The sequence below is a fragment of the Barbus barbus genome, assembly GCF_936440315.1.
Source record: "Barbus barbus genome assembly, chromosome: 2".
Classification (NCBI taxonomy): domain Eukaryota; kingdom Metazoa; phylum Chordata; class Actinopteri; order Cypriniformes; family Cyprinidae; genus Barbus; species Barbus barbus.
The window spans coordinates 9,889,243-9,914,231 of record NC_136730.1 but is presented as its reverse complement, the minus strand read 5'-3'; the positions used below and the strand labels follow the sequence as shown (position 1 = coordinate 9,914,231).

The window sequence follows — 24,989 nt, the reverse complement described above, 5'->3', positions numbered from 1 at the left end:
CAGCAAACCAGGAGCTTTTTATCACATTTTAAATTCTTATATTTATCAGAAAAATCACAATTAAAACAGCTTGAACATAACCCCTATATGACTTCCATCCCTTCTTTTTTTAAACTGTTTTGTAGATAAAAATAAGCCACATGATTTTAGTCGTAATCCATGTCCATAGCATGAATGTCCCAGGATGAGTTACACATCAAGGTTTAATAGTATATTTTGTAGCTTCATATTCCACTATTCACAAAATGTGACTAGAGCAGGTTGACTGTCTTTGTATTCAGATTTTGGACTCATGAGAGAACTGTTCAAATGAGAAGGTGTGAGGGTTATGTGTCCCTAGTGATTTGGTCATTTTAGTTTAGGTGACTTTGAAATGGTGGCACCAGGTGTTGGACTTGCAGTCGCAGCGCTCTACGGTTCACTGACAGAGCCGTGGGCTTAAAGCGGGGCTCATAATGTAGTCAGGTTACTGATACTGGGGGATTTAGGCAGTTGGACTTCATACAGACTTTATGGAGCCTACAGGCTGAGGGGGAGGGTTTCTATATCTCTGTGTGTGTGTGTGTGTGTGTGTGTGTGTGTGTGTGAGAATGGCTTTCCCAGGCCGAGTCGCTCTGTTGACTGAGTGAGTTTTAAATGGCGCATTTGTCATCACCTTTGCCCCACGGAGTGTGACGGGACGCAGAGCTCCCCCTCAAAAACCTCCCGCAGCCCTTCTCACGTATACGCTCACACACTCCATTCTTCCATCATTGGCTCATCATCCGACCCCCTGCTCTCCACGGTTACTCCTCCCTCCGTCACATTCTCTCTGTCAGAGGGTCGTGACAGCAGCTACTGTTTGAGATCCTCCCGTCACATGCAACACACACACACACAAACTGTTCAGACTATAGTTTCATAGAAAGCTAATTGTAATAACTAAAGACTTTATTTATGATTAATGTTTACATTTTACAGTGTACACAAAGGGAGGTTTTACAATTTTGTCCCTGAAGTACAGCTAATTATACCCCCACACACATTTATCCATCAGCGTCTGGTCAGACACGGCTGATAAACCACAAATGACAGGGAAAGTTTGAGGAAAGGGCCGTTTCAGAATCGAGCTTTGCATTTGTTTGTTTGTATTTCCTCATGCATTAATTATTTAGCCTTCAATAAATGGGTCTTACTGTTTGGTTTTCTTCAGGGCTAATTAGGATTTGCTGGAAATGCGCTTACTTGAGTTTTTTGGGGGGGTTTTTGTGCCAAATTATAATCTTTATTAATTCTGTGTTGGTTGGTTGTTTTCCATTAGGTCTCCCACTCTCTCACTCCCTTTAAGCATCTGTAAAACCTTTTTTCCAAACTTTCCAACTATTTCCAAAGGTTTTATTCATTATCATATTTCATACTTTTTTCTTTCATATATTAATTTTCATGTATTTGTGGTCACAAGACTGTTTAATATAGATAGATAGATAGATAGATAGATAGATAGATAGATAGATAGATAGATAGATAGATAGATAGATAGATAGATAGATAGATAGATAGATAGATAGAATTTAAATATTTACACAATAGTTATATGTATATATATAATTATGAATATATAGCGTGATCAACGCTTCCTCTTTATTACTAGTTTTAACGCGACATATGCATGAATGAACATCTGAATGTCTACAGCTCCGTATTTGCTAGAGAAATTAAATTAGTAAATAAATAGTAATTGAATTCAAGTTTGGGCTCTGTTGTTAATTTTAACCTTATAGTAATGTAAAACGGCTCCCTATATTTTACCGAACCGTGATGTCAAAACAGGTACATACCAAACCGTCATGTTTGTGTACCATTACACCCCTAATATACAGTCATTTTAAATATTTTGTATTATATATATTCATAGAGAAGGATTTAATGGTCAATTGTGTAACATAAAATATATAAATATAATACATTTAACATAGTATATAAATGTAATATAATTCTATATTTACACAATATATATTCGGTCTATAATTTTTCCCGTAGGGCCAGGTAGGTTTGGACAGCTTTTTTCCCTTAATAAATGAAGTCATCATTTAAAAACTGCATTTTATATGTGTGTGTGTATATATATATATTAGGGGTGGCAACCGTTCGCGGAAAAAAACCGAACCGCACGGTTCTCCACACACGGTTCGGCACGCGCTAGGACCGCGGTTCAACTGAATTCTGACAACGCATGTGGTTTGTTATAAATAACACGTAAAACAAATAGGGTTCGGCTAATGTATGTTTCTGTTAATGGATGCGCATTCTGGCTTCCCAGTACATTATAACAACAGCGATGAGAAAAAAAAAAAAAAAAAGTGGACAAATCATTCACTCTTGTTCAATGCGAGTGCCGTATGCTGGAATATGAGCATTTATTCCGTCATCACCCGGGTGCTGATAGCGCGCGCACAGGTGAGACCTGAACAGCACACGTTGATATCGGTGTTTAGACTAAAGTCATGTAAGCTTTGCCAGCTCAAATATTTAAGAGCCAGAGGACGCGAGCTCGCGCGCGCAGTGAGAAGATTTGTGCGTGCGTTCATCAGAAGCGCACAAACCTGCGCCTCAGAACGCGCGCAAATATGAAGCTCTCTCTGAAGTATTGTGTTTTAATGGATAAATTCACACAAAATTCTGTCAAAATGCCCGTCTTGGTAAGTATCCTATAGCAGACATAGCCGGCTGGGCGTACAGTATCACTGCTTTCTCTTAAAGTGACAGTTAATATTAAATAAACAGCAACAACAAAGAAATCACTCACTGCTCTTGATTGAATCGCTTTTGTAACTTTAATAAAGAGTAATCTTTAATTTATACAGTCAAATATGCAATGCTGTTTTACCTTTGATTACTTTAATTGTACTTCAATTTTTGTACCTAAAAAACCCCCTGAAAATCACAGATTATTTTATTTGTATCTTTACTCTATTTGTATTTGTGCTGTTGCTTGTAGTTAAAGGTCTGCTTTTATTTGTGTACACTCACAATGAAAACAAAACAGATTGTATATATATAACATGTAATAATATTTAGCATTTTCACATCAAAATAAAAGAAACTGAGCAAAGTAGATGTCTTTTTTTTCCCTGTTGTACCGAAATTGTATCGAACCGTGACCCCCGAACCGAGGTACGTACCGAACCGTGACATCTGTGTACCGTGCCACCCCTAATATATATATATATATATATATATATATATATATATATATATATATATTGCTTATTCCCTTGCATTATAGTGTTTCTTTATATGCCCCTTTTTTGTACTTCCTCCTTTCATTGAGTGCATGAATGGGATGGAGTCTGCTTTGCGTGTTTAAGACGCAGAGTGAAAGAACAAAAGCATTTTGCCCTCTGTTGAAGGAGGAGATGGGGGGCGGTTATGGGGGTAGAAATCACTGCGAGTGCTTGAGAAGGGGGGAGGAGCGACCCAACAGGAGAGGGAGGGTCAGAGGAGGTCATCTGGGAATCTTTGTGTCGTCTTTCCAGGGGCAGACACTACCTGCACTTGTCAGTGATTGCAAGGTGACCCTTGACCGGGGGGAGTGGTGGCTTGTCAACATTAATTAGCGGCCCATGTCTGGGTATGTTCCATAGACCCTCGGCCATGACCGTCAGACAGACAGACCCACAGCGGCGGGTGGGTGACGGCCCCCTCTCGGCTTTGAATGACTCTTTTCTCCTTTTGTGTCAGAGGTCATCGTGTAGCCACGCTCTGTTAATTGTGCTTAAAAACATGTTTTTACGTCTCCTGCCTTCTTTCTTCCAGTTTAAACTCCATAGACGTAGCAAAAAACTGCTTAGCATCATTCTGAAAAGGTGAAGGGAAACATATGGCAGACATCGATGATCTGTGCTTAGAAAGACGGAGGTCTGTGCTGACAGGACGTCAAACGGAGCCGGTGTTTGTTTACGTGTACACACATATGTTAAGCGCTAACCTTCCCTGCACCGGGCCACGAGTTACATACCACACTGCGGCCCCCCTCAATCCATCAGTCTTGGGTCCAAGCAGCCAGAGAGAGAGAGAGAATTAGCTATAATGAGAACTAGGACAGTTTCATGAATCTAATTACCCGTGAAACAAGCAACATAGTGGTTCTGCTGTTGGCCAGGCCGTTGTTCACCATACACACCAGGGATTTACATGCACAATGCAAACACGAGACGCCACGCATTATCATGACCTCTCATGACTCAAACCTTCATTATGTTTAGTAGATTTCAGAGGCGTTTATTTTAGTGGCAAAAGTCCTGAGTTTAGTTCATGGATTTAGGTAGGTGGATGTCATAATCTTTAAGCTGATATATTATACTGATATATTTTATACAAAATTAAAAGTGAAATGATCTGTTATTTGAACTTTTCTATGGCTTCATTGATCTTACTTGCATTCTCTCATGATGTTACATTCTCCTGTGTGGACTAAAACCAGACTGTAATAAACAAAAACACACTGAAATTAATGTGAATTATTTATTATATTTAACATTTTATGTATATATCAGAATCAGAAACAGCCTTATTGCCAGGTATGTTTACACATACGAGAAAATTTGTTTTGATGACAGAAGTTCCACAGTACAAACTGAATGACAGTGGCAAGACAAGACACAGATAATAAAAGGAATAAAAATAGAATTTTATATATAGAATATAACATTATATATATATATATATATATATATATATATATATATATATAATTATTTTTTTTATTTTTTTTCATATATTCAAAAAATCTAATATAAATAATATAATGATTAAAAAAAGTATTATTATTAATATTTTTATTAATTTTGTGAAGGTTTTTAGTAATACTGAGGGGGTTTATATATATATATATATATATATATATATATATATATATATATATATATATATATATATATATATATATATAAATATAAAAAACAGAGGGGTGCTTTTGAAAAACAAAAGTGTTTTGAAACAAAAGTGCTTTTGAAAACGTTTGGGAATATATATGATTGGGGTGTGGGAATATATATGATTTCTAATCTTCCTCAAATATTATATTGTAATATATAGAGATATAGAGAAAGAAAGAGAGAGATTCCTCACTGTGTGAAAAGTGTTGTTGTTTTTAATTTAAGTATTTATGCTTGTGTTTCACTTACATTTACATTTATGCATTTAGCAGACGCTTTTATCCAAAGCGACTTACATTGCATTCAAGTTGCAGTTTATACATTTTTATCAGCTCTTGCTTTCCCTGGGAATCGAACCCATGATTTTAGCGTTGCTAGTGCCATGCTCTACTATTTGAGCTACAGGAAAGCTTGTGTTGTTCCTGCTACTGTTCATATCCCCGAGACTCAGAGGGAAAAAGATAACAACTGCTTGGTTATATGGCATCCTGTCCAATGTAAGTGCCTATTCTCTCTGACCCTGGCAACACCCAATATAGAAAGGTTAAGACAATAGCCTTTATCACCCTGGCTCTCATTCTCACTCACATGGGCATTTATTCACTTACCCCCTTTTCCTTTTGACTACTAAAACCTTTGCCCTAGACTCCTTACAAGCGATATAAGGTGCACGGCTCAGTGGACTGTAGTGTCGCCCACCCTCCTCTCAGACTGCAGCTGATTCTAATCTCTCCCCTCCCAGCAGCCACTTCTTCTGGCAGACTGAATGGAACCCTGTGTGAATAGTGCTGCCTTCCTTCAGGTTTCTACTTAAGAGTTCTGGAGTGATTTTGGTCAGAAAAAAATAGCAATTTTGTATTTCTTTCTTTCTCTTTTTCATTTCCTGCTAAAGACAGGATGCTTTTAGCGGTAGCTTTTAGTGGTAGTGTTAATGCAACAGAATGAAGAGTGAAAGATGCACATTAGGCATTTAACTGATGCTTTATCTGTTGGTGTGTTCAAGTCATGTTAGAATGAGTGCACATCAACATGGCTGTGAAGATGGAGTCTTTTAGCGAAAGTTTCCAAAGAGGATTCTTGTCAATTGTGTACAGTTCATAAAGAGTAGTGATAAAGTGTGCCATGAAATCATGACTCATTTAGCTGGTTTATTATGAGACTGTCTTGTGCAACCAAACTACATTTCCCATCATTCCTGTGATAGCATAAGAATGAAAAAGTACTTGGATATGATATCAGATGCACTGCTATGCACATCCTTCATCCAGTGAGTCTGTTTTACTCCAAACAAAATGATAATTATTACCAATATGTTTCTGCCATAAATTCCCTTAATTGCCCAAGTCTACAGCTTTACAGTTTTCCTCTGGTATTAGACACACTCATGCATATATGACTACAGACAACATAGTATAAATAGATAATAATTAGAGCATTTCAAATCATAATGCATTGAAAATGGTATGCTAGATAGCACTTTGGTGCTGTTCCTCTGGTAAAAAATTCTGCATAAATTTTAGCCAAATATGTCCTACAGTCCTTTGCATGCAATGGTTTCCATTGGTGGAATTTTTTTATTTTTTTTAAATAAAATTAAATATAAATATTTATGCTACAATTTAAAGGTTTGTGGTCTGTAAGGTGTTTCTGTTTTTGAAAAAGATTTCTTATGCTCATCAAGATTGCATTTATGTGATCAAAAATACAGTAAAAACAGTAGCAATTGTCCGATAATCGGTTTTACCGATATTTTTTCTGATATTGAAGTATTTTCCATTATCTGATATACTATGTAATTAGAATACTAATCTTTTTGTTTTTAAGATGACTAAAAGATGACTGAAAATTTTATAAATAAATCTGCATATATATCGGTATCGGTTATAAAAACTCAAAATCTTCAAATCTCTCTGTAATATATTCATGTGATGGCCTGTTGTGAAAACCATGATACAATTTTTTTGCAGAATTTTTTTATAAATAAAAATAGTAACTTTTGTAGCACCATAAATGTCTTTTACTGTTGCTTTCGATCAATTCAGTATGTTCTTGCTGAATCAAAGGAATAATTTATCTTTTTTTTAAACGCACTGAAACTTTTGAATGCTAGTGTATGTACATTTTTTTTTAGCAACTAATACAAGTGAGCAAATTGGGATTCAATTGCCCGGTTTGTCTCTTTCTCTCTTTAAGTTTAAATACACTTTCAAAGCATTATAAATAACACTACATTTCTATTATAAAAGCAGTTGCAGTTAATCTAGTCGAACAAACATGGTCTCTTTTGTCCTTTCTCTCTTGTTCTGTCAGTCTTTGAGCCCTCTGAACTTCCTCAGAAAAATTTCTGTTTTTCAGTGGGTAGGTTTGTTCGCTTCTCATTTGTGGGTTTCTGAATCAGCTCTGAACAGTAACTCACGTCGGTATGGTGAAGGAGGTAGAGTACACAAGCTCAGGTCGATAAAGGGAAGCAGATGCCAAAACACTAATTTGTACAGCCTGGGCCACTCTCTTTCTCATCTTTCTCTGTAATCTTTTTCATCCACCTCTTTTTGATCTTTGGCTTACAGTAGGAGAATGAAAATAGGGATTTCTATTGGGCTCTTTCCAAAGTCTTCCTGAAACATTTCCATGATTGGAACAATACATTCTGCCCATAGGAATGAGCAGGAGACCTTTACCTGCTTCTGAAGATTTATGTTCCCCTCAGATTCAAGTTCTTCATTAAAACATCAAGATTTCATATCCGAGCGTGATCCTTTTGGGTGGGTTCCGGTGTTTCACATCTTTATTATCTATCTCTTTTCTCTTTGAAGGACAAGTGAATGTTTTTCTTCTGAATATTTGAAACGGGTACATAGAAAAGCATCTCTGTGAAATGCATTACACTTAAGCTTCACTCTGGAGAGAATCAGACAGCAGTTACTCTTACTTTCATGCTGTTGATTTAACATCTACAGTATATAAAATGTCATAGCCTCGGGTTGCAAGTTTCAACCCTGCAACCATTTAAACACCAATGTGCTACTGACCCATACAACATTTAGCATAGTAACCATAGTTTCCATACTGTAGCTCTGATAGCACACATACACAGAACAGGCATCTGTTAGATGTGCACGTGACGGAAAAAATGTTGGGAAAATATTTGCAATGTGTCTGTTAAAACATTCCCTGTTGAATGTTAAATCAACATTCAAAAAATGTTTTTGTGACATTTATAAATTTAAATGTAAGTGAATTAGGGTTGCATGGTATACTAGTACAGTAAAAGGTTCCAGAGGTTTATTAGAATTATTAAATTTATTTATTTCAGAATTTATGTACAGGTTAGAGTACATGATTTGTATTATATTATATTACATATAACATTTGTTTTATTAAATTATGCATTTCAAAGTTTCTGTAAGATTTTTATTGTTCCTTAGATAAGACTTTTATGTTCACAAAGGCTGCATTTTTAAATAAAAAAATTACAGTAAAAACAGTAATACTGTAAAAAAAACAGTCCTATTTAGCAATCAATGCTTTTCTGGTCATGTGTTATTTAACAGACATCATGGGACGTGATACATTTTTGTAAAAGAAGTGTGACACTTGACCCCAGATTGCTCCAGGGCGTTTGTCCTTGTATTGTAAGTATACTGTAAATCGCTCAGCTAAAAGTTTCACATAGTAAACTAACCATGACCAACATCAAGTTTGGAAGAACCTACAGAATCTCCACCCTGCTCCTTCACCTTTTTTCTGTGTATCATGTGCGGTGGGTCAGGTAACCTTACCGCACCTCTTGCCCTCCTTTAGTTAAACAGAGCGTAGTCCGGGGTCTCTGTGGCTCTTTTGTGTGTGTGAAAGGGCTTTAGTGTGTGAATAGGGTTGAGGTGGGTGAATGGGGCTAACTGTGTCTCTCCGTCTATCAGAGAGGGCTCTCATTACTCTTTGGCTTCCTGAAATGATCCATATTTCAAAGTCATGTCGTCCTGCGTTGATGTGTGAATGCACAGGTCTTCATTTTCTTTTCCGCGAGGCTTTTTATACCTGCCAAGAGGGAAGAAAAGGAGCGAGATAGAAGTGTACGGGTTTGGAAAGAGCACACTTGCTCTTTGTTACATGACCCGAAAAACATACAGTCTGTGTATTCACACGCACACACACACATGTTCTCTCTGGCACGTCGAGACATTTATCTACCCCGTGTGCTCTTGAACTGTTCTTTATATTGCACTGCACAATATGTTTTTCCTCCTGAATGAACATTAAGTATTTGACTAAATCTGCTGTAGATGGTAAATCTTTTGTGTCCTTGTGAATATTGACGTTAGTGTCTCTTACTCACTAAACCTGTCAAAAATATCCCAGGGTCATATTTCAGCCCAGAATATAATACATATATATAATGTTTGTTTGTGTGTGTATATATATATATATATATATATATATATATATATATATATATATATATATATATATATATATATATATATATATATATATATATATATATATATATAATTGTTTTTCTTTCCTATTTTTAAATAAAACAGGGAAAATATTTAATAAAAATGTCTACACTGCTGTAGCTTGTAAAACTTTATTGAATCTAAAATGCTTTAAAAAGGTCTGTATACCATTTAAAAATTGTATATCATTATTATTGGAAAAACAAGTACATTTTGCAAATATTTGAAATCTGTCAACCTATGGCAGAGGTGTGCAGAACCTTTTATTTTCAGCATTTTTTGATTTTGTTGTGATTTCATGAGGTTCACTGAGAAATTATTTACTGTCTGCTCTTGAACTCTTTTAATATTCTGCACAGAACAAAATGTTTTCCCTCCTGAATGATCATTAATTACTGCTTTCTGCTGAAGTTCGTACACCCTTTTATCTCCTCGTGAGCGTTTTTTTTTTTCCACATCTCGCACCTCAGCTGTGGAGCTCATATGCGTAGTGTGAAGTCATTTCCAGCGCTGTTGAGCTGGTTAAATATTTAATGTGTCTGACACTTTCTCTGTACAGGGTTCAGGTACCGAATCCCTCGGCTTTGACTTTTGTGTGCGTGTGCAAGACACGCATGCACTGGAGCCCCCGCTTCCCGCAGAGACTGCTGAATATTTCACTGGCGCACCGTGCCCTTTGATGCCTGCTTTAATCCTTCATGGCGCTCTGCAGGAGGAGCTCTCGGGGGACGTGTGTGTGTGTCTATGTGTGTGTGTCTGCACACACATGCGTATGTGTCGGATGTGTTTTAATGAGCCATATTTTTTTGGTGAAAACTACAGTTGAGTCGTGTCGGATGCTGTTTTTTCTTTCACTTCTACTGAAAACCCACAACCGGTATTTTCAGAGTCAAAAATGCTGGTGTGTTTTCTTGTTCAGTTCCTGTGTTGTTCACTTTCCTTCCCCCCGTAACCGTGTTTGTACCTTTCATCCCTGATGTACCGTTCATTTCCAAAATGTTGAGACATGTAGTCGACACAGTTTTGCAAAACACGTTGAATTTGGAGATCATCTTACAAAGACTGTGATTGCACCTGGTATTAACATCGGTCTTGGATGATCTGATCACAAGTGAGAAGAACAAAAATACAGGTGTGATCCAATGTGTCTTGGGTCTAATCATAAGGTGGGCAGGGTTTGTAAATGGTAACTTTTTTATTATTTTTATTTATATATATATATATATATATATATATATATATGTATATATATAATCGCATCCAAAATAAAAGTTTTTGTTTACATAATATATGTATGTGTTCTGTTTATGTATATATAAATACACACATTTGGTATATATTTTGAAAATATTTACATGTACTGTATACACATTTATATAGTTATATTATTATATTATATTATATATAAATATATTTAATATATAAACATAACATATTTTTCTTACATATATTCATGCATGTGTTTGTATTTATATAAATATACACAGTACATACTATAAACAAATATTTTATTTTGGATGCAATTAATCGTTTGACAGCACTAATATATGTATTTTTATTTTGTTTATTTATTTAAGTTTTTTGTATTGTATTTAGACATGTTTTTTATAGACCCCAATGGTGCAATATCAGAAGATGCTGTTTTATTTTCAATGTTGACAAAATAATTGTTTAAAATTGGGAGGATTTATGTTTAGGGTTTATTATTTAGTGTCCCACTCTCTCCCTGAGGACGGCACCGTCTTATTGCCCACAGTTAAGCATCTATCCCTCTTCACTCCTGTTGTCCTCCAGGACCCCTATAAACTCGGTCGTTCCCTCGCCCTCTGCCCACATCCATCCGTTACAGTCCAGCTCAGGTCATTATCAGCGTCCCAAACAGAGACAAACCCCCCCTATTACCGGCCCACATCTCCTCCCCTAAGTTAACCTGCGAGTGGCCTTGGGCCGAGAGGTCGTTTATCAGGGGTCGGTGCATTGGGTATTATTACGATGGGACTCTGGGTGCTTGATAAACTGGAGATGAGCGCTTTGAAACAGGGCATTACACGTGTGTGGGGATAGATAAATATACTGTCCTGTGGCAGTCAGGTCGGCCCCCCTTGGGACAAATAAAACCCCTATTAACATCCAACCCTTCATTGCGTTTGACAGGCGAATCAATTAGGTGGGTGTTTAGGTGACCTGTGTGCTGCAGAGACAGTGAGGTGAGGGAGCAGATGAATGGAGCGGTCACTGGAACTCTCTCTGGGGACTGCAGTGCGCTGCTCTGTGCTGGATCACTGTCACATGATGACCTGCCTTTCACTTCCTCACACTTCCTGCAGCTCTCTCTGCTTGCACAGTGCTTCCTTCCTGTCTTCCCTTTCCTGTTCCTCTTTTCCCTCTGCTGCTTCTTTGATGCCATACCTCCTTCTGCTATTTCTGTTCCTTCCTTCCTTCCTTCCTTCCTTCCTTCCTTCCTTCCTCTTTCTTTCTCTTTTCTGTTATTTCTTCCTTGCTTTTGGTTTTATATCCCATGTTCATCCTTTCCTCTTTTTCTTTCTTAATTTACTGCTCCAGTAACCCTGCATTTTCTTTCTTTCTTTCTTTCTTTCTTTCTTTCTTTCTTTCTTTCTTTCTTTCATCTTTTTTTATTTCTTTTGTTTTCCTTCCTTTTTCCACCTCTTTCTTTCTATATTTCCTTCCTTCCTACCAGCATTACATCTTGTTTTTCCTCTTTCTGTTTTCTTCCCTTTCTTCTTCTTCTTCGTTTCCCTTTGCTTCTTTGTTGATTCTGTACCTCCTTCCACCATTCATCACCTTTCTTGTCCTTCTTCCATCCCTTCATTGTTTCTTTCTTTTTCTTCATTTTCTTTGTTTTTCTTTCTTCCTCTTCCATTCTTCATCTTTTCTTTTCTGTTCTTTCATTCATTTCAACATCACTGCCACATTTTTCCACCTTCGCTCAACTTTCCTTACTTTCTTTTATTTTCCTCCTTTCTCCCTTTCCTTCTTTTCTTCCACCTCTTTCTTAGTATTTCTTCCTTCCAACCTTCATTTCATCATTGATTTTATTCTTTGTCTTGTTCTTATTCTCTTATTCAATTCTCTCTTCCTTCATTTTCCTCATTTTCTCCATTTCTTGTCCTTCATCCTTTCTTTCTTTCTTTCTTTCTTTCTTTCTCACCTTTCCTATCACATTTTATATCTTCCTCCCTTCCTTGCTTTATTAGTTTCTTCTTTATCTCCTTCCATCCTTCCTATCCCTCTTTTCTTCCTATCTTCCTTGTTTTTTTGTTTTTTTTCTGTGTGCATTCTTCCTACTCCCTTCTTTTGTCCTTTTTCTCTCCATTCCTTCATTATCTTCTATTCCTTCCTTCATTCATTCCTCCACTTTTCCTGCAACATTTTCCACCTTCTCTTCTTTCCTTTGTCATTCTTCCTCTTTCCTTCCTTTCTTCGACCTTTTACTTCATGCTTTCACACTTCCTTTCTTTTTTCCTTTCTTCCATACTTTCATTCATCATTAATCTTCTTCTCTCATTCATTTCTCCCATGCTTCCTCCTTGCTTTAGTTCTCTCTTCCCTTTTGGTTTCTACCCATTATTTCTTGCCTTTTGTCTACCTCCAATAGTTCTTCATCTCATTCTCTCTTTCTCACACATGCCTCTTCTTTCTCCCCGTCCACCACTACCACTATTCCCTTGCTGATGCTCTTCCATTGTAGAGCAGATTAATGGTGTCTCAGCTGTATATCACACTTAGGTTTCAGATTTTATCTCAACGTTCCACACAGCTGAACAAAAGCCACGTGAACCTGCATGCATCGTTGTGAATACACACTCCCACATTCACCTCCAGGTCAATCTCTGAATAACATCAGATTCTCTTAAAGTATCAGAGGAAGGCAGATTTCACCCCTGACCTGAACTCGACATTTCATAATGTGCCGTAATCCATAACACGAACGACTCACCGTGCATGCTCTCAAACGCGAGAATCAAAGCATTATGCCTGAAATTCATGGATGCACAGTGTTCAGCATTGACAAAACATGACTCTCTTTCCCATTCTGGCGGCAGACGTCGTTTAAACAGTGCTGTTTCTTAGGCCACGGCAGGGTCAGACCTCAAACCCTGGTGGACTTTTTAATAGTGTAACCGGTTCAAGCGCGAGCTCATGCTGAGTGGGGGTGGAGTGTTTCTGTTCATAAGCTCTATGGACTTTCCTTTGTAATGGTGGAGGAGGTAAACATTCAGTAAGACTGTGATTTTGCTCCATGGTGCTGTGGCGTGGGTCAGAGTAGCGCTGTGTATTGAGAGTTTAATGTTATCTCGCTCCCCCCCTCTCTCGCTCTGTTTGTTTTGTCTATTATATTCGCAGGCCTCTGACCTTTGCATTGCTTGGTGTGTAATGTCCTGCTGCCTGACAGCTGGAGCTAGTAATACTCCATCCGTTCCTCACACATGAACAGAGAGCAGTATACGAAGAGACAGGCTGTGTGTGATGATCGAACTCACTGGGGTTGACATAGAAGGCCATCTGAGGAAAAACAATGATGAAATATGGTGCATTAAATGACTTTCCTACAGTGCATTGAAGCCAAATTGCTAGCATTTATATTTTAAATATTGGTTAATTTTTGAAGAACACTGTGTCAATTGTAGTAAGACAGGAAGTTATTCGTACTGACAGTATTTGCTTCTTTAAGCTGATGTGTAAACTGGGCAGTTTGAGAGTTACACCTGTTTCTCAATCTGTAACTCTTTAAATGTAGCATATATTGCAAGTAATGTATCACATACTACTGGACAGTTAGCGTAAATATAATTATCCATTGAAGTTGGCACATCAATTATTTTTTTCACTACAAAATAATTTTATAGTATTCTCATGAACCCTTCATTGAACACTACACTGTAAAAAAAAAAAAGTTGGGCAAACTTAAAAGTTTAAGGCAACTAGCTTCGGCAGATTTTTGAGTTTTCTCAACCTCTTGTTTATACAACAAAAAGTTGTGAAATTTCCTAAAAAATTAAGTTGAGAACTCAAAAATCTGCTGAAGCTAGTTGCCTTAAACTTTTAAGTTTGCCCAACTTTTTTTTTTTTTTTTTTTTTTTTTTTTTTTTTACAGTGTACTGAAAATTGAAACTTTAAAAGTTTGAAATCATTATTAATGTGTCATAGTACTAATAATTATTCTGTAGAAATAGGACTGTGCAGGTACAATTATTAATTTTCTTTTCCTAACAATATTGTATGGAAACTTTAGATTTTCATATTGATTTTTTTAAATGAATGCAAATTTTAAAAAAAATAAACTAAAGTAATAATAAAACTAAAAATAATATACAAAAATACAAACAAATACAAAGTATGCTGGACCTTAAAACTATCATGTTAATATTATATATGTGTGTGTGTGTGTGTGTGTGTGTGTGTGTGTGTGTGTGTGTGTGTGTATATATATATATATATATATATATATATATACAGTATATATACAGTATATATAAATAATGACCTTTAAAAAATAATTGCGTATTGATTTTTTTAAATTATTTTTATCAATGCTGTTTTATCAAAGTGTTGTAGCAAGATCTTAACGCTGTAATTTTTATATTAATTTATATTTTAAAGATAAAATAATCATAACTATATTATAAGTATTATTATGGTTTTATAACAAATACATGTAATATAATAGAACAGTGTGACATAAATTTCTTTTTTTATGTACTGGCATTATTAGATTTTCATGTTCAAAGTTTCAGGATATTTTGAGTACAATGAAAAAATTATGTTACCTTCGTCTGCATGAATCAAAACAAAAAAAGTTTCTTCTGACATTGTGCAGATGGTGGATCAGTGAGAGGACTATCTAATCTGGTGCGTCGGTGTAGCCGGATCACATCCTGCCCTTGCATCTCCCACTCAAAACACACACACACACACACACCTCTGTACAGTATAAGACCTCTGTGCTTGAGTCCATGGAGGAAACAAGCTTTCCTTTATATGACCGGGATGTCATTAATCTTTATAGAGGTTAACAAATACACTTGCATGGAAGGTGTATTTCATTCACGGACACTAACAATGGGGCCATTGTGCAGTCTGATCTTCCAGCATCCGTACCTTAACATTCCTACCATGTAATGCGCGGTATGAATGAACGTTGTGTTTTCTGGACAATATATTTATTTGAGAACATTATTTGAAATATGCTCAGGTCATGAGATATAGGTTGGATTTACGCCACACTATCTTTGCTCCTCGCTGTGCTCGTGTCTCGTTCTTTTTCTCGTTTTTAAAAGACAATATTGCAGGAGTTTTTTTCACGAAAGCTCAATTTTGTGCAGCGTCTGTGACAAATTGCTGCCGCAGCGCAGAATGGCCTGGTTCGCTATGAGTTATGTCAAGTCAGAGCTGTTTAAGAGTTGTACTTCCCCCCCCAAGACACATTTCTGCTTATCTTCACCACAGGGATGAAATGCAATACAGCCTTGTCAGCTTAACATACTCATTTTCCTACACGTTTCTGGACAATTTTGTATAAATCTGTTCACTTTGTTGCAGAGTTCGGTTCCTTGTTAAAGAAACAACACGTTAAGACCTCTGTAAATTCTCTCTCTTTTTTTCCCCCGCTCTAATTTTTTTTTCTTTCTGCAGATAGAGATTGAACGACTGCAGGAAGCGTTTTATATGTCAGGTCTCCCCTCCGCCCGACCGCTGTTCGATAATCATTGGTGGCTGTCGCTGTGGCGGCCTCTGACTGTAACAAACCTTATTGACGTTTCTGAGCCCTGATTTCCCCCCCTGGTCAAATTCAATACGAAAAACACTGCAGCTAAATAAGTCAAAAATAGCACCTACAACCTTCCTGCCTCTCTTTTTCTCTGTCGCTCTCTTGTAAAATTGTAAACCTGTTTGGAAACAAGTCACTTTATTTTCTTATGCTGCTTATGTAAAACCTTGGGGGGGGGGGGGGGGGGGGGGGTGTATGATTTATATAAATAAATAAAAAATATATATTTATATATTATGTATATAGAAATACACACACACAGCATATATTTTGAAAAGTATGTATTTATATTTATATTTATATTCAAATAATTTATATCATTTTTAAATATTTAATATATAAACATATCATATTTTTCTTAAATGCATACATGCATGTGTGTGTATTTATTAGTGCTGTCAAATGATTAATCGCGATTAATCACATCCAAAATAAAAGTTTTTGTTTACATAATATATGAGCGTGTACTGTTTATATTTATTTATATATAAATACAAACACATGCATGTATATATTCAGGAAAAATATGTTACGTTTATATATTAAATATATGTATATATTATCAAATATAATCATATAAATATATATATACATGTAAATATTTTCTAAATATATACACTATGCATGTGTATTGATATATAAATAATAAATAAACACAGTTCACATACATATATTATGTAAACAAAAACTTTTATTTTGAATGCACACACACACATATATATATATATATATATATATATATATATATATATATGTAAGAAATATCTATAAAATACACAGTTGTTTTATTGATTTTATATAAATAAAATTTGTTAGAATTTAATTATTGAAATATATTTTCATTTAATATAGAAATATTTTTTATTTGCTTTTATATTTTTTTTTCCAGTAAATTATTTTTCATATTGCTCGACATTTCTTTGTTGCTATGCACAATTTTGACAATTTCTTTGTTGGTGTGCACTTGCTTGGCCATTTTTAGTTGATAAACAGGAAAGTGGGTTCAAGCGCCAGCAGAAGGCAGTGTAATGAAATAGTCTTTAAGAGAAGCAGTCTATCAGCGGAAGTTTAAAATCAGCTCGTAAGTGTATTTACTTGTCTCAGTGTTTAGCGCATTTGCCGTTGCTAGGAAACGCTTTTTGTTTACTCTGTTGAGAGTTGCTGAAATCGCGTTTGGTCTCGTACTGTATCGCGTATCTTGTCAGTGTGTGCACTTGCTTGGCCATTTTTAGTTGATTAACAGGAAAGTGGGTCCAGCTGAATTAAAATGGTGATTTGTTGGATTGGTATAAAAAAGGTTATTATACCGCGGCAGTCGTCGTGTGAAGACCATCAACTCTACCGTGCGACTCCACCGGGCAGGGACACCGGCAAGGGATAGAAGTATCGCTTTTTATTTTAGTTTTTCCATTTATTTGTTTATTATTGAAATGTTATATGCATGTGTCAATTTTATTTAATTTCTTTATTTTCTTAAATATGTAGGTATATAGTATTTATAGAGTTGTAACTTTTAGTTTTAGTTACTTTTTCTTATTTGTAAGTCGCTTTGGACAAAAGCGTCTGCTAAATGACAAAAGTAAGTAAATATCTCATGTGAATAACATGAAACTAGTACAGTACCTGCACGAATATATCTATTATGGTTAAAAAAGAAGAAAAAAACTACAGCACAATCTCCATCAGTTTATCTGTACCCATAATCGTACTGCCAGCCCAAATGTGTAGCGCTGTTGGGCTTTGCTAAAAGCTTTTCATCAGGAAACGTGTCCTGCGCTGTCTGTAATTTTCTGTAAAGAGTGCTAGACTTCCAGACTAGGGACAAATGGACGCTCAATTTATCATCACTATAAGACCCTCAGCTTGACGCAAACATATAGATGTATAAATACACCCGCATACGAGCACACGCTCATTTTTCATTCGTACCTACATTAACCCCGTGGCTTTATTTGAGCCATCAATCCATAGCAGTCATGGGAGGGGGCCCTTTTTGCTCTCTGCGACTGCATCTCCCAGAGCATTTGCATTTATTATGGCAGCCTGCAGTGAAGCCCTTCTCATTTCACACTTTGAAGCTTCCTCCAGGGATGGATGGAGGAAAGAAGATCACTTTGACAGGTTGAGATTGTTTCTCCACATCTGCCGTCAGCTGTCATTTTAAATGGTGCATGTACGTCTCTGTCCCGCTGCGTGGACGGATGCATGTGTGGTGCTTATGAATGTGTTTTTCTGTGTCTCCCCGCAGGACGCCGTGGTTTAATGGCTGGGGGTTTAACCTGCCGAGGGGACAGTCCCTGCTCGATAAGTGGAACCTCATCCCAGAGGGCATTGATATTCTCATGACCCATGGGCCGCCCCTCGGTGAGTTCAATTAACCAATCCTAATGGAGTTCCATCCAATTATTCAAATGCTCGAGAATACATTAAATGGCTTTTGCATGAAGCCTGTTGTGATGCTTGTCAAGAAACCCATCATACAAAGTTATAGAAGAAGGAAAGAGTGACATTTTTGGCATACATGAAATAATATCTATCCTCAAAATATTTTATTAAAACTAAAACTTAAACCAAAAAACACATTTTCATTACTTGAAATAAACATTATCTGAAATAAAATAAAATATTAAATAAACATATTTTATTTCTGAAGTATAAGTTGCTAAAATTCAAACTATATCGACATATTTAAAGCAAGCCAACAAAAAATTAAAAAATAAATTAAATAAAAATAAAAATGACAAAACCATGCAAAACAAATTGCCAAAATTTAAACTTGGATCTATCCTCAGAACAGGGTTATTATTGTTAACTGAAACAAAAAAAAAACATAGCCATAAAAAAAATTATTGAAATGAAATATACATTACCGTAAATTAAATAAAATATTTTAAAAATGTATTTTATTTCAGCTAGTTGCCAAAACAACATTTTAACTTAAATAAATATATTAGCATAAATTGCAGAAATAAAATAACTAAAATTAAAACCTTATTAAAACTATATGGACATATTCAAAAAATAAGATGAAGAGAATTAAAGAATTGTTAATTAAAACTAAAACTAAAAACATAACCATAAAAAAAATCATTATTAAAATAAAATATTACCTGAAATGAAATAAAATTTTAGTATTCACTAAGTTTAACTTCAAAAATAACTAAAACTTAGTAAAACATATTTAAAAGAAATCCAATTTAAAAAATGACAAAACCACACAACAAAATTACTACAATTTCACCTCAAAAGAAAAAAAAGTAATTCCAAATATAAAAAACTATAATGGAATATCAATAATAGTAATATAACACCTTAGAGTTGTAAAATACCTGAGTTGTTTTAGGTTAAAAAGCGCAAATGATTGGACATGAGTCACAATGTGAGCTGTTTTTCCTCTGAGATTAGAAACTGATGTGTGTGTGTGTGTGTGTGTGTGTGTGTGTGTGTGTGTGTGTGTGTGTGTGTGTGTGTGTGTGTGTGTGTGTGTGTGTGTGTTTGCATGCGTGTGTGTGTGTGTGTGTGTGTGTGTATGTATATATGTAGGTTTTAGGGACTGGGTACCGAAGGAGTTGCAAAGAGTTGGGTGTGTTGAGCTGTTAAACACAGTCCAGAGGAGAGTCCAGCCCAAGCTCCATGTCTTTGGAGGAATTCATGAAGGTGAGTAACCACAAAGACAAGCCGGCACTGCCATAAAAAAAAAAAAAAACATGAATCATTGTGCACTACAGTGATCTCCATAGTCGAAGGGTGTTTATTAACAAGACATAAACAGAGAGGCAACATCAATGTGATAAAAGACACCAAAAGTTTAATCATTAACCAAATTTTAGAAGTCTGTTATGCTCACCAAGTCTGCATTTATTTGATCAAAATAAGGTCAAAACAGTAATACTGGGAAGTATTTTTATAGTTTAAAATAATTGTTTTCTATTTTAATATTTTCTAAAATCTAATTTAATCCTGTGATAAGGTGTATTTTCAGCATCGTTACTTCAGTCTTCAGTGTCACATGATCCTTCAGAAATTATTCTAATATGCTGATTTGTTGCTCAAGAAACATTTCTTATTATTATCACTGAAAACAGTTGTGCCGATTTAATATTTTTGTGTAAACTGATCAATTTTTTAATAGAAAGTTCAAAAGAACAACATTGTTGAAACAGAAATCTTTTAAGAAATCAGTTTAGAATACAGTATAAGATGTTGTATTTGTAACAGAAATAGCTTGTTCTTTCCTTTAGAGTTAGAGAACAGCATTAGCTGCATCAGCACAAACATAAACCCAATAAGCAGTCTAGGATATAAATATATATGGATATGGGTTGCATTTTAACACCAGATTTGGCTACAAGTTCAACCCAGTACTGAAGAAAGAGGGATCAGAGAGATCTGCCTTTGGGTTCAACTTCAGACTCTGTTCACCAGATGTGCTGCATCCCCTCGCTTCCTCCCTCCAGCTTTTGAGGCTTTTCATTATTATAATATTTTTAATTAAACATGTTTAAGACAGAGAAGGGTTTCTGAGCCCAGGGGCTAATTTGGACAAGTGCTCCACTTGAGGAAAGACCTTGTACGATTTATTGTGTTTACTCAATGTGTTTGTATGCGCGCACACACACACACACACACACAGTCAGTGGGCAAACTCATAACTCCCTTTTCTGAATATAGACTATTTAAAATCCTCATAATCATACACACATCTGAAAAATATTATATATATAATTTTTTTATTTTTTATTTTTTTGGGAAATTTTTAAATACAATATACGTCTACAATATTAGTCTAAAATTTATAAGTGTTTCAACCTCCATATATATGTATTGTATAATAATATTTCTGTCATGACAACTCTTTGAGAGTTTAGCATGGTAATATACATTGCAGTGTTAATGTGTTTGGTCTTGGCGAATAGATCACCGAGACTTGCTACTGCCAGTACATCCACAGACATGCTGCTGTGAGAATGTAAGAAATACTGAAGAAGAAATACATATTACATGTATGAAATAACCCCCATATACAGGTCCTTTTCAAAAAATTAGCATATTGTGATAAAGTTCATTATTTTCTGTAATGTACTGATAAACATTAGCCTTTCATATATTTTAGATTCATTACAACACAACTGAAGTAGTTCAAGCCTTTTATTGTTTTAATATTGATGATTTTGGCATACAGCTCATGAAAACCCAAAATTCCTATCTCAAAAAATTAGCATATTTCATCCGACCAATAAAAGAAAAGTGTTTTTAATACAAAAAAATCAACCTTCAAATAATTATGTTCATTTATGCACTCAATACTTGGTCGGGAATCCTTTTGCAGAAATGACTGCTTCAATGCGGCGTGGCATGGAGGCAATCAGCCTGTGGCACTGCTGAGGTGTTATGGAGGCCCAGGATGCTTCGATAGCGGCCTTAAGCTCATCCAGAGTGTTGGGTCTTGCGTCTCTCAACTTTCTCTTCACAATATCCCACAGATTCTCTATGGGGTTCAGGTCAGGAGAGTTGGCAGGCCAATTGAGCACAGTAATACCATGGTCAGTAAACCATTTACCAGTGGTTTTGGCACTGTGAGCAGGTGCCAGGTCGTGCTGAAAAATGAAATCTTCATCTCCATAAAGCTTTTCAGCAGATGGAAGCATGAAGTGCTCCAAAATCTCCTGATAGCTAGCTGCATTGACCCTGCCCTTGATAAAACACAGTGGACCAACACCAGAATCACTGACTGTGGGTACTTGACACTGGACTTCAGGCATTTTGGCATTTCCCTCTCCCCAGTCTTCCTCCAGACTCTGGCACCTTGATTTCCGAATGACATGCAAAATTTGCTTTCATCCGAAAAAAGTACTTCGGACCACTGAGCAACAGTCCAGTGCTGCTTCTCTGTAGCCCAGGTCAGGCGCTTCTGCCGCTGTTTCTGGTTCAAAAGTGGCTTGACCTGGGGAATGCGGCACCTGTAGCCCATTTCCTGCACACGCCTGTACACGGTGGCTCTGGATGTTTCTACTCCAGACTCAGTCCACTGCTTCCGCAGGTCCCCCAAGGTCTGGAATCGGTCCTTCTCCACAATCTTCCTCAGGGTCCGGTCACCTCTTCTCGTTGTGCTGCGTTTTCTGCCACACTTTTTCCTTCCCACAGACTTCCCACTGAGGTGCCTTGATACAGCACTCTGGGAACAGCCTATTCGTTCAGAAATTTCTTTCTGATTCTTACCCTCTTGCTTGAGGGTGTCAATGATGGCCTTCTGGACAGCAGTCAGGTCGGCAGTCTTACCCATGATTGCGGTTTTGAGTAATGAACCAGGCTGGGAGTTTTTAAAAGCCTCAGGAATCTTTTGCAGGTGTTTAGAGTTAATTAGTTGATTCAGATGATTAGGTTAATAGCTCGTTTAGAGAACCTTTTCATGATATGCTAATTTTTTGAGATAGGAATTTTGGGTTTTCATGAGCTGTATGCCAAAATCATCAATATTAAAACAATAAAAGGCTTGAACTACTTCAGTTGTGTTGTAATGAATCTAAAATATATGAAAGTCTAATGTTTATCAGTACATTACAGAAAATAAGGAACTTTATCACAATATGCTAATTTTTTGAAAAGGACCTGTACAACATACATGAAATCACCCCATAGCAGATCTATACAGGTGGAGCTGGGGGAGGTGGAGGGTTTCTGAAGTGCATTGCAACTGCTACAGAAAGCACAAGCCAAATGTTAAGCAGCAAGCTCATTGGCTGCTGATACAAAAAGAATGATGATGTGTTTATTTAGAACACATTAAAATGGATCAAAAGTGACAAAAGATTCCTTTTTGCAAATAAATGCTGTTTTGACTTCCCTCATCAGAGATTCCTGAAAAACAAATTGTATCTTTCCACAAACTTGTTAGCTGTTTTCTACATTATTAATAAGTGTAAATGTTTCTTGAGCACTAAATCAGCATATTAGATTGATTTCTGAAGGATCATGTGACACTGACTGAAGACTGGAGTAATGATGCTGAAAATTCAGCTTTGCATCACAGGAATAAATTAAATATTAAAATGTATTCAAATATTAAACGGTTAGTTTAAACTGTAATAAAGTTCTACAATAGTAGTGTTTTTACTGTAGTTTTGATCACATAAATGTAGTTTTGGTGAGTTTAAGAAACTAAAAAATCTTACCAACCCCAAACTTTTGATCTTTTGTGCATCATTTAGCAGATTCTTTTGTCCAAAATGACTTAAAAGGAAAAACACAAGCAATTTGTATTCAACTGAAGAGAAGTCATATGGGTATGAAACCATATCATTATTGGATGATTTGTTCCATAAGTTTGGTGTATGAATATTAACTCTTCCCTCTCTGGTTTCCTCTAGGTTACGGCACCATGACAGACGGGTACACGACATTCATCAACGCCTCTACCTGTACAGTCAGCTTTCAACCCACAAACCCTCCCATCGTGTTCGACCTCCCGAACCCCCCCAGCTCTTGAGATGCCCGTGGACGTCACCATAATCTCCTTTTCTCCTTATGTTTTCTAACAATACTTTAAAAGCAAAAATAGTTGAATGTTTCTTTTAAAATCGGCGGTCTTTTGCTAAAAGATTCAGTGGAAGTTTCTGATGACGGACGGGGTCGTGCAGGTGTCGCGTACAGAAGTGGTGAACAATCTTATAAAAAGATCTGATTAAATCTGTAAGATAATAAGCTTTGTGAATTTGTAAAATTGTCTCTCTTTTTGTCAATATTCGAAGTATGTTGGTATGGAATGCCATTGTTCATTTTGTATATTCTTTTTTAGGATAATTAAGCTTTCTTTTAGCTGACAGGGATAATGCCTTAAACTAGCTTTAAGTTCCCCCGGCTGGAGCCCCTTCTTTCTGCTAGCGAAGAGAAAGCGTCATATTTATTGTTTTTTTTATCCAAAACTAAGGGTATTTCTCTCTTTATTTGATTTTTTTTTTGCATTCAAAGAACACTTTCTTACAAGCGCAGGGAAGACATGGATGCATTTTAACTCCTGTATATTCTGGAGCGCCTCATTCTGCATAGAAATTGGAAAATGTCTTAAAATATGAGTATATCTATATGTGTGTGTAAGCTGTAAAATCTCTAACTAAAATTGTGTTTGTTCTAAGCCTGTAAGTGATGATGACTTAAAGTGCGTAAAGCGCACACATGCTCTTTTCTGTTTTCATGAAATGTTCCTCTGAAGCTCATTCAGTGTTGCCTACTTTACGGCGTATTGTTCCATACAATAAACGAGTACTCAAGTTGAAATTATTTTAATGTACAATCTCAAAGGTTTTCTTTGAACCTGCTAAAACCAGGTTTAGTTGTACTTTGATATCTTGCATATGATAGTTTTTGTTTTTCTCTTTTTTTGTAATTTTGCACTGTGTAAATGCAGTCTTGCTAGCACAAAAAAAATGATGCCAATAGTTGTTTCAACTCTTGCCGCTGTAAATGCCTCAGCTTTTTTTTTTTTTTCGGTTACGATCTCATTCCTGGGAAAGTTTAGATACATTTCTTCTTTTTCTTCAGGTTTCATTGTGATATATTTAGCTGCCTTTATATGCAAATAAAATTGCAAGATTTTTACTTCTAAACATTTTGTTTGGTTCATTCTCACCTCTAGCTTTGCACAGTCGGATTCCGCAGGTTTTTATTGTTCACCTGACACCAAAATTGTGGTTTGTTAGTTAGTGACAAAATCTTTGAAGGGGTTTTTCAGGCTTTTTGTGACTTTAACTTGCAATCAAATTAGATATTCACAAGTAGAAAAATTCATTTTTATTATTAGTAGTACTGTTAGTATTAGTAGTATTAATG

At 36.0% G+C, this 24,989-nt stretch overlaps 1 protein-coding gene across 2 annotated transcripts in view; it reads left to right on the top strand.

The window, feature by feature from the left end:
* LOC306884157 (metallophosphoesterase MPPED2) overlaps positions 1–24,763 on the top strand; it is a 55,328-nt gene extending 30,565 nt beyond the window's left edge. For both annotated transcript variants that reach the window (XM_079439864.1, XM_079439865.1), the window contains exons 5-7: positions 18,412–18,527; positions 19,707–19,820; positions 23,531–24,763. In XM_079439864.1, the coding sequence (XP_079295990.1) occupies positions 18,412–18,527; positions 19,707–19,820; positions 23,531–23,649 (349 nt within the window). In that variant the 3' untranslated portion in view covers positions 23,650–24,763. The remainder of the gene's footprint in view (positions 1–18,411; positions 18,528–19,706; positions 19,821–23,530) is intronic.
* The last annotated feature ends 226 nt before the right edge of the window (positions 24,764–24,989 follow it).